The sequence below is a fragment of the Antrostomus carolinensis genome, unplaced genomic scaffold (assembly GCF_000700745.2).
Source record: "Antrostomus carolinensis isolate BGI_N321 unplaced genomic scaffold, ASM70074v2 scaffold17411, whole genome shotgun sequence".
Classification (NCBI taxonomy): domain Eukaryota; kingdom Metazoa; phylum Chordata; class Aves; order Caprimulgiformes; family Caprimulgidae; genus Antrostomus; species Antrostomus carolinensis.
In genome coordinates, this window is record NW_010294963.1 from 25755 (window position 1) to 35143 (window position 9389).

Consider the following 9389-nt stretch of genomic DNA (forward strand, 5'->3'; position numbering starts at 1 on the left):
TGTGACACACGTCCATGTTGAATGGGTTCACACTGACCTTTGTACCAGGGTAGTTGTGAGCAGGTGAACATCTCAGGCTGGTTCTCCTGCAGCTGCATCGAAGCTTGTGCCAGGACAGGAGACAGGTGAAGATGCTGTGGCAGAACCACTCACTTCATTACTTGTTTGGAGGCCTCATGGAAACTGGACTAGACATGGCTGGAGTCTCCTTCTGTCCAGCCCAAGGGCAGCCTGAGCTGCTGCCTGCCACAGTCCGCCAGCAGCTCCTTTTGGGGCTGCTATCCCTCTGTGGACATGGGGCAGAAAGGCCAAAGGGCCACTTCCCTGCTGACACTCAGAGCCACCAGGCTGGCAGGTAGGAGCTTGTTGTTGGTTCCCCTCAGCTGAGGCGATCCCTACCCTAAAGGGGCTCCCCTCCACACACAGCCTAGCTCTGCGGAGGGACAGCTCTGTCATGAATTCACACTACAGTGCCCTGGTCTCTGAACTTCAGCGAGCTCAGAACAGAGCCCCAAGAGGAAGGAGTGTCCATAGCAGGACTGTGTGGGCTGGATCTTGCACTCCTGAGAAACCCCACTGAGAGCTGTGGGGGGGGAAAGAGGATGCCAGCTGTCTCACAGACTTTTGGGTGGGAAATTTCCCCAGGCTCCAGAGTCCCTTGGCAGTTCTGCGTGGTCCTTTCCATTCACATGCCAACGTCTTGCCTCTCATTGCAGCCTTCAGATGATGAGAACAGCGACAACAGCAACGAGTGTGTGGTTTGCCTGTCAGACCTCCGTGACACCCTCATTCTGCCCTGCAGACACCTCTGTCTGTGCAATTCCTGCGCTGACACCCTGCGCTACCAGGCCAACAACTGCCCCATCTGCAGGCTGCGTGAGTATGTGCCCAGGAAACCAGGGCACCTTTCTCCTTCCTAAGTTGCTGTTAAGTCAGTACAGGCTGTGAGAGGGAGCATTTTGTATAGCCCACCCCAGGGCTCAGCATCAAACATGCTGCTGCTCTCACTAGCATCTCCCTGCTGAGGAAAGGCTGAGGGAGCTGGGGCTCTTTAGCTTGGAGAAGAGGAGACTGAGGGGTGACCTCATGAATGTTTATAAATATGTAAAGGGGGAATGTCAGGAGGATGGAGCCAGGCTCTTCTCAGTGATGCCCAATGGTAGGACAAGGGGCAATGGGTGTGAGCTGGAACACAGGAGGTTCTGCTTCAACTTGAGAAGAAACTTCTTTCCAGTGAGGGTGCCAGAGCCCTGGGACAGGCTGCCCAGGGAGGGTGTGGAGTCTCCTTCTCTGGAGACATTCAAAACCCACCTGGACACCTTCCTGTGTGATCTCATTGAGGTTCCTGCTCTGGCAGGGGGATTGGACTGGATGATCTTTTGAGGTCCCTTCCAATCCCTGACATCCTGTGATTCTGTGATTCCTGGCACCTAAAATAACTGTTGTCAAACAGGGAAGGAGAAGAGCACGTGAGTGAGTTGCTCTTTGTCTAGTGCCTCCCTGGCCATTTGCCCTCTCCCTGGGATGGATCTGAAGGTGCAGGTGCTCTGTACTGTACCATGTAGGTGGCTCTTGTGTTTTGGTGAAGAAGATGGAAAATCCCCCAAGGGAGGGGATGTAGCAGCTTTATCCTGAGAGTATCTGGCTGAGACAGCAGCCAGCCCCACTGGAGGGCTGTCCAAGTACTTTGCATGATTTTTTTTTCCCTCTGACCAGCTTACTTTGACTTCACCAAGGAAGCAAAGATGAGACAACAGTCAGTTTAGAGGCCTTTGCTTTGCCAGGAGAGTGAGGAGGATCTGCTTAACCCCTGCATTGCTCAGCTCCAGAAAGATGGAAAAAATTAAATACCTGTTCTGACACTCAGGCAGCACTTGGTGAATTCCAAGGCCTTTCTGAAAAGCCCAGAGGCATAGGAGTCTCTTGAGAAAATGCCTGTTTTTTTTTCTGGAATAGACAGATCATGTGCTTGGTATCTGAGGTATTTGATTGTTTATAATCGATACTCCTCAGGAAAAGAAAAAAGAGCCCAAGACAGATGTTTGTCCTGAGAAATGAAGTATAAACAGTTCAGACTTGGCAAAGGTGCAGTAACCAAAAGCAAGATCTTATCAGAGGAAGTGCCAGACAGCTTTGACTATAAGTAGCACAACTTAAAACACAGGAACACCATTATCTCATCGGTATGCTGCAGCACAGTAGGTTGTATTTGTCTGGAAAGTTGCCCCCATGTCAGACTTCCTGGGAATTTGCTTCTGGGGAGGGCAGAGGCAGCAAGGACAGGATAGATTTGCAGCTCTGTCCTCTGGCTCTAGGCTGATCTTGCAAGTGGCTGAGTGCAACAGGAACTAGGGAAGTGCCTGGGCTTTTCCTTATGTGTGAGCAAGTTCTTCCAACTGCATCAGAACAGATGTCTGGCTCATTCATGTGCACCCTTGGCACAGAGGAACTAATGATATTAAAGATCTGCAGATAGAGAATGAGACTGTGAGCAGGGAGTGAAGATCAAAGCTGTTGCAGTGGGAGGACCAAGGAATTGCTGTGCCACAGACAGGAGTTCAGCCACTAACCCTCTGTCAGGGTTTGCAGCTATTACAGAGCCTCTCCCCACCATAGCATTGACCAGGGAGTGGGCAGCTGATGGCAGGAGCGATGCTTCCAGCACCAGCTGACCCCCAGGGCTCAGACTTGTGGGGCCTGAATGAACCCAAAGTGGTTTTCCATGAGGCCCCCCCATCCTGTAGCTTGCAGTGCGCTGCCTGAGGCCAAGCTCATGTTTTTCTTGCTGTGTTGTACAGTATCAGGCCTGAAGCACCTCTGTACTTGACTGTGCCGGGGCAGCACTGTTCTCTGCAAGGCCTACATCTACCCAGACTCTTTTGGCCAGCAGATCTCTCCCCAGTAAAGACCAGTCAACTAGGAGCCAGACCACAGCGCTTGGCTCTGTGGTCCTGCTCCCCCTGCACGTGGAGGGCTCTCCCATGCTGATGGTGTGGCTGCAGTGAGCCGAGGAGCTCTGGTACATGGCTGGCACAGCTTGGTCCTGCTTGGCCATGCAATCACCTGCCTACTGTTCTCTCCTAGCCTTCCGTGCCCTGCTGCAGATCCGGGCTGTGAGGAAGAAGCCGGGGGCTCTGTCGCCGGTGTCGTTCAGCCCTGTCTTGGCACAGAGCGTTGACCATGACGAGCACTCTGTAAGTATCTCCCAGCCCTGTGTACAAAGCCCGGGTGCTGGTCTCAGCCTGAGCAGGCAGCTTGGGTGTGTACAGTTTGCTTGGCCTGATGGCTGATGTCCCTGGGACCTCAGGAGGTGCACTCAGGCTTGGAGCGAGGTCTTCTGAGCAGTGCAGCCTCTCTTCTCAACCCTGCTAGAAAGCCAGGACCTTTCCTCTTGTGGATTAGTTAATACAACTGATTTTAGCCAAGTGCCCTCCTGTCTTTTGGAGGTAACAAATCCACAGAAACCTCAGCCTGAGAAGTTTTCTTGGAGCCTGTCCCAGCAAGAAAAGTGGCAGATTGTGGGCATTGCAGAGTGGGAGCTGGGAAAATAAATGGGGGTTACAGTTTGACTTGCACACACATCTGTGTGGCAGCACACTCTGATGAAATGCCCTTGGCATTGGGGTTCCCAGCATGGAAGCAGAAAGGCCTCTTGGTGCCAACCTCCCTGAGTGATTGGGGGTCTCAGCACCCAGCTGAGTGAGCGTGGGATAGAAAGTCTTGTGCTGGTGGCCTCAGGACCAGGTCACACGTCTCTGGTGCAGTGAGGGCAGCAGCTCATTGCGTGAGCAGTGCTCTTGCTCTGGTGAGACACATGAGATCAGTGAGGAGAGGAGGATCTGCATCTAGATCATCTTACAGGCTTTTGTGGGAACAGAAAGAGATTGTCACAGAAAAAGCCTGTCTGTCCTCTGCAGCACTGTAGCCCTGCTGCCTTCAACTGGGACTAGGAAATAGGGCAGGGGAGAAACCCCCAGGGTTGCTGTGAAGCAGTGTGGTGTGTAGAGGAAGCAGGTGCTGTCACCTGGAGTGAGGTGAGGAGATGCTGTGTGTCCCTTTGTGCCACTAACCTCAAGAATCAATTTCTTTAAAACCTGGTTTTCTCTTGACAGTGTCCTTTTAAACCCCTTAAAGTGAGCACTGTCTCCCTGCCCAGCAGGAAACCCAGAAGGGAAACAGTAAGTGGCCTTGGTTGCGTTTGCTCCTGCGGCAGTTGTGTGCCAGCACAGTCACTGGCACGTGGAAGTGTTGCACACGGGGGCTTGCTGACACGCTGGGACTGCCTTGTGCCCCTGCACGGGCTGCAGCGCTCCACGTTAGCGGTGAGATGCTCACACCCTGCACGGACAATCACTGACCTCCCTGGTTTGTGTGTGAAGGAATAAACAAGATGGCAGCAGCTTGCCACAGGGCTCTGACGCTGATTCTCAAGGACCATCCCCAGGTCCTGAACCTGGCTGCTTTATGGTTCCTGGCCAAGATGTTTTCGTAGCTTTGTAAGACTGTGGGAAAGCTGCTGACCCTTGGCTCACCCAAAAGCTTCCTGTCACTGGTCTTATCCCCTTGTTAGTTTGGTGTGGACACATCTCGTTGTGGTTTCTACCCCAGTGCGGGGAGGTGGGGGTGGACACATGGGCACGGTTGGACCAGGTCTTGTGTTCAGGGTCACTGGCTGCAATGGGCTGTTTTGCTTTTACAGAAACAGGAAGGATGGAACTTGTTTTGTTGAGGACTCTCCGAGTTGGTGTGAGTGTGTAACTGGGGTGCTGTGCTGGGGACAGTATGAATGGCAATTGTGAGGGACCAGGAGGTGGGAAGGGGAAAGCTGAGGGAGGACCCCTGGCCAGGAAGGGTCTGTTTCTGCCTTCTGTGTGTACTCCCATCATATGCAGCTACAGCTGTCATCGAGAAGGATGCAGTTTTATTTTGCTCAAGCCATCCTGGATGCTCAGCCTCATGAGGAACGTGCCTCGCTGCACTTGTCATGTCTGCAGAAGCCTGAGGTTGGGTTCAGGTGATGAGGCTGTTGCAAGCTTGGCGTGACCTGGCTCTCTGCAAGCCTCCTACAGCAACTGGCAGTGCTCCCGCTGGAGCAGTGGGCTCTAGGGATGGTGTAGTGGTAGGTGTCCCAGGAGAGAGCTGTGTCTCAGGGTTATTTAAAAGCTCAGTAACTTGCAGCGAGGGTGTTGTAGCCTTTTGCTGAGAAAACTGTGCCACAGAACCTGAGCTATCACCACAGTGAACCAAAATGAGCAGCCTTTGAACCTGCAGGTCTTGTCTGCATGGCCAGGAGAAAATATCCCCGACACAAGCCAGGGGGGTTTTATCTCCCTGACTTTTCTGTGACCACAATGGCACCTCCCAGCCACTGTCTGGACATGAAATGCTTTTGTGGAGATGGCTTTTGGCCCCACCGCCTCCGGGTGGCAGCAGCTCTGAGCTGATTCCTTGTTGACTTAGTTATCTTGCAGTCACCAGCTGCAATCTTCAGCACAAGCTCATAACCATCACAAGACCCATACTTTGGGTTGATGCTTGACCCCAGGTGCTGCTCGTTCTCTCCTCACAATCAGATCTATCTCCTTCTGTGACCACAAGTGAATCAGTTCAGCAATCATCTCACCCCAAATTAATGGCTGGGTTGGAACAAGTTGCTGGGCAGGCTCATCTGCAGCTGTGCCATTGGGAGATCAAACACAGAGAAGCTACTGGAGCTCATGGGCAGGCTCAGCAGCAGCTCCCCATCTTAGGTACACCAGAGAACCACCTCCCTGCGGATGCAGGGCTGAAACAGCTTAATTTAGGATAAGCCTGGACTGCTGCAGTCTTGCCTCTTCGTTTGCAGCAGGCTGGGTTGAGCTGCCGCTGACCTACTGGGTTGCACCATAAACCCCGTTTATCTCCAGGTCCACAGGACTCTGATGATCAGGAGAGTTTCTGGAGTAGAACCAGCATTGGTTTAATGGCTTTTCAAGGGTCCCTTTGACCGACAGCTTAGTGAGTTACAGAGGGAATGGGAACTGGTGAAGTTTTGCTCTTGTCCCTGCAGGGTCAGTGGTTCTGTGATCCTTTTCCTACCTTTTAGCAGAGGTGACGGTGCAGAGGGACAGCGTTAGCAGCTGAGGGGACCGAGTCCATGGGAGGAGTAGAAGTGGTGTAGGCTCTGAGGACTCATCAGGCATTGGAAGGGGTTGCCCAGGGCAGTGGTGGAGTCCCCATCCCTGGAGGGATTGAAGAGTTGTGTAGACATAGTGCTGAGGGACATGGGTTAGTCATAGGGGACTGGTCAGTGTTGGGTTCGTGGTTGGACTCGATGAGCTTAAAGGGCTTTTCCCATCCAGGCCATTCTGTGATTCTGTGTTCAGCTCTCAGCTGGTGCACGTGTACTCTGCTCCTTCGATCTCTTGGTGACTCTGGTGGTGCTGTGAAACAGCTGTGTACCACATCTGGAAGCAGAAGTGAGGGGCTCATTGAGCTGGAAGGGTCTCTGAACCCTCGGAGGAACCTTTAGGAGAAAAAAATCCAAACATATTTTATAGCAGCTTTGTTAGGAACCTTCTTAGCACCCTCACTGCCCAGCTCTTGGAAGTATGGTGGGGAGGTGCCCCCCCGTGTTCCAGCTTGCTGAGGTGCCCAGTCTCTCAAGCATGTCTCTGGAAACTTGCCTGGAGTATCACCAGCGTTACAGCCCAGAGGGGAGCGCGTGGCTGTGGCAGGGGACGGAGGCTGAGGCTCTCTGGAGAGGTGGCTGTGGGGACGGGCTGCTGGGAAGCGCAGTGTGGGAGGTGCAGGGCTGGGTTGCAGCGGGGTCTCCCTTTCCTAGGGGGGCTTCCAGCCTGATGAGCGTTTCTTAACCTGCCCTTCTCTTTCTCATCCACAGAGCTCTGACAACATCCCTCCAGGCTATGAGCCCATTTCCTTGCTGGAAGCCCTGAATGGCCTTCGCTCTGTGTCCCCGTCCATCCCCTCAGCTCCTCTGTATGATGAAATCAACTACTCTGGTGTGGTGGATGGGATGCCCCCCGCCAGCCGCCCGCTCGTTGGGATGGACAGAGCTGTGGAGAGCAGCCACCAAAAGGGCAAGCGGAGCAAGTCTCCAGATAGGTCAGCATGGGGACGGAGGGGTCCACTCCTCTTGCAAGCCCTGAAGGCTTGTGGCCAGACACACTGGGAGCTGGGAGGGCTCTGGCTGGTCCCATCACCGGTAGCACTGCTAGCTCATGGTTTTAGGAGGCCAGCAGGTCCTCATGCCATGAGAGAACTGGGACACTGCCCCTGTGTTCAGCCTGAGGTCACCAGCTTATGTCTAGGGCTGGCTTTGTCACCAAAAGAAGGAGGACTTTTAACAAGAAGTTTTCATCCAGACTTCGGCTGGAAATGTCTCCTTTCCAATGCAGTTAGTTCCTCAATTTGCATTTGACATCCAAACCTTGTTGGGTTTCAGCTTTCCATGGAGTTCCCCAGGAGCAAAAGAATGGAGAGAGAAGTGACTTGAATTTCAGAGCACAAAATGCTGGATGAGATCCTTTGGTTGTTGTCTGAAGCCTCCTCTGTTGGCCCTGTGATGGAGGATGTAGAGGTGGATGCTGTGGAGTGGGCAGCCCACTGCAGCTGCCCTGCACGTGTCCCTGGTGGGGCTGTACAGATGGGGTCAGGCTGGGTTTGCTCCTGGCACTGCTCACTGTCCTCCATTCCAAATTTCCCCCTGGGAAGGGAACCCCTGAAGGTGTGAGGAGCAGTGTGGGACCTGTGCCTCTCGCTTTCCATGCGGAGGCAGGATTGTCCAGGTCGTGTTACTGTGCTGGAGCTCTGCACTGCTTGGCTCTGCCCCAGAAACGTTGCTGCTGCTGTTCCTGGAGGGCCCTGGTCAGTTTAGCCCCATGGTTTGAGCTCCTGCTCATGTGTGTTGGCTTATGGAGGAGGGACAGGGCAGGGGTGGTGACAACTTGAGCTGCTGACACCAAATCTGCCAGAGCCTGTGGTGCTCCTTGCAAATGGAGTTTCTCTTGCCGCAGCACACTACGGTCTCCTTCATCCCCCATCCACGAGGAGGATGAAGAGAAGCTCTCTGAGGACTCTGACTCGCAGCCAGCGCTCAGTGGGGGTGAGCAGGTCCTGAGAGAGAACAGCTCTCCAGAAGTAAGTGTACTCTGCTGGGGAGAAGGGTCAGAGCTCTTCTGAGGGGGCTTCTGGGACACGGGAGGTGCCTGGTGATGGGCCATCGCTTCCTCAGTGACAGGGTCAAGATGAGCATGAGCAGCCCAGAGCCGACAGTCTCAGCTGCATTTACTTCCCTGTAGAGCTCCTCAGGGAAGGACATCGCTGCTCCCTGTGCCCCTGACACATCTTTGGGAGCTGGGGGGTTGGAAAGCAACTTGGCTGCAGCCGAGTCAGAGCTGACCTTCCCCAGCTTCTGTGGGGAGCCCAGCACTGTTTGGGACAGGGGTGGACACTGGGCTTCGCTGGGTTCCAGCACCTGCTGCCATTGCCTGTAAGATCCCTCCACCACAGGCCAGGGTGCCACAAGGTGATGGGTGGCCCCTTGGTGTCCCTCTGGGAAATGAGTCCCCAGCCCTGAGCACAGCTCTGTGGAGAAAGCCAGAGCAGGAGACAAGCACAGCAAAGCCCTCCAGCCCACAGAAGTAACCTCTTTCTCCTCACAGAGCGTGGCAGGGGAAGAGATCGAGGAGGCCTCGTCCCTGCAGCAGGGTAGGTGCACACTCAGCCACGGGGGCGGCCAGACCTCGTCTCGGTGTCCAGCTCTGCTGTGGTGGGAGGGGGACAGCTGGGGAATGGACATTGGAGTTCAGAAACATCCAGCCCCTAAAATCCCATCTCAGAGCTGCTTGTGCTTCACCAGGTCCCTGGTACTTCCCTGGTCTCTCCTGGGAAGTGGGGGAACAAAATCAGCGAGTCTCTTGGTTCATTTGCCAAGTGTCTGTCCTTGCTGAACACTCTGCACAGGCAGAGCTGGCCACGCCGTGGGCTGTCCCCTCGCATGGCTGAGGGGGGAGATGGCTGCGTGCACCAGTGTGATCCTGGTGAGACCACAGCTCTGGTACTGGGCATGCAGGGTGTGCCCCGTGACTTCGGGATGGGTGTCCGGTGCTCAGTCGGCATCCAGAGGGCACGAGGACAGGGCGGGAGGAGGGTGCTGGGTGCGTTTTGGGGCATGAGCCTGCTCATGAGCAGAGCTGGCCCCTGGCACTGTGACCTGGGCCAGGCTGACCCGCTCTCCCGAGACCTCTGCGGGGTTGGGGTGTCCTGGAGAGCTTCCTCATGTGGCAGATCTCAGCCCATCCTCCTGCCCTGCAGAGCTGGGCTGGGGACTGAGGGGCTGCTCTCGGTGGGTTCTAGGTGGCCGCCCGCCCTCGGTGGAAGATGTCCTG

General features: G+C 54.7%; 1 protein-coding gene across 1 annotated transcript in view; it reads left to right on the plus strand.

The window, feature by feature from the left end:
- Positions 1 to 9383, plus strand: part of MGRN1 (mahogunin ring finger 1) — a gene marked incomplete at its 3' end in the record, with an annotated part of 34642 nt that extends 25259 nt beyond the window's left edge. The window contains exons 7-12 of the mRNA XM_010177822.2: positions 717 to 876; positions 3085 to 3194; positions 6881 to 7104; positions 8016 to 8139; positions 8664 to 8709; positions 9358 to 9383. Of these exons, the coding sequence (XP_010176124.2) occupies positions 717 to 876; positions 3085 to 3194; positions 6881 to 7104; positions 8016 to 8139; positions 8664 to 8709; positions 9358 to 9383 (690 nt within the window). The remainder of the gene's footprint in view (positions 1 to 716; positions 877 to 3084; positions 3195 to 6880; positions 7105 to 8015; positions 8140 to 8663; positions 8710 to 9357) is intronic.
- Positions 9384 to 9389: the final 6 nt, after the last annotated feature.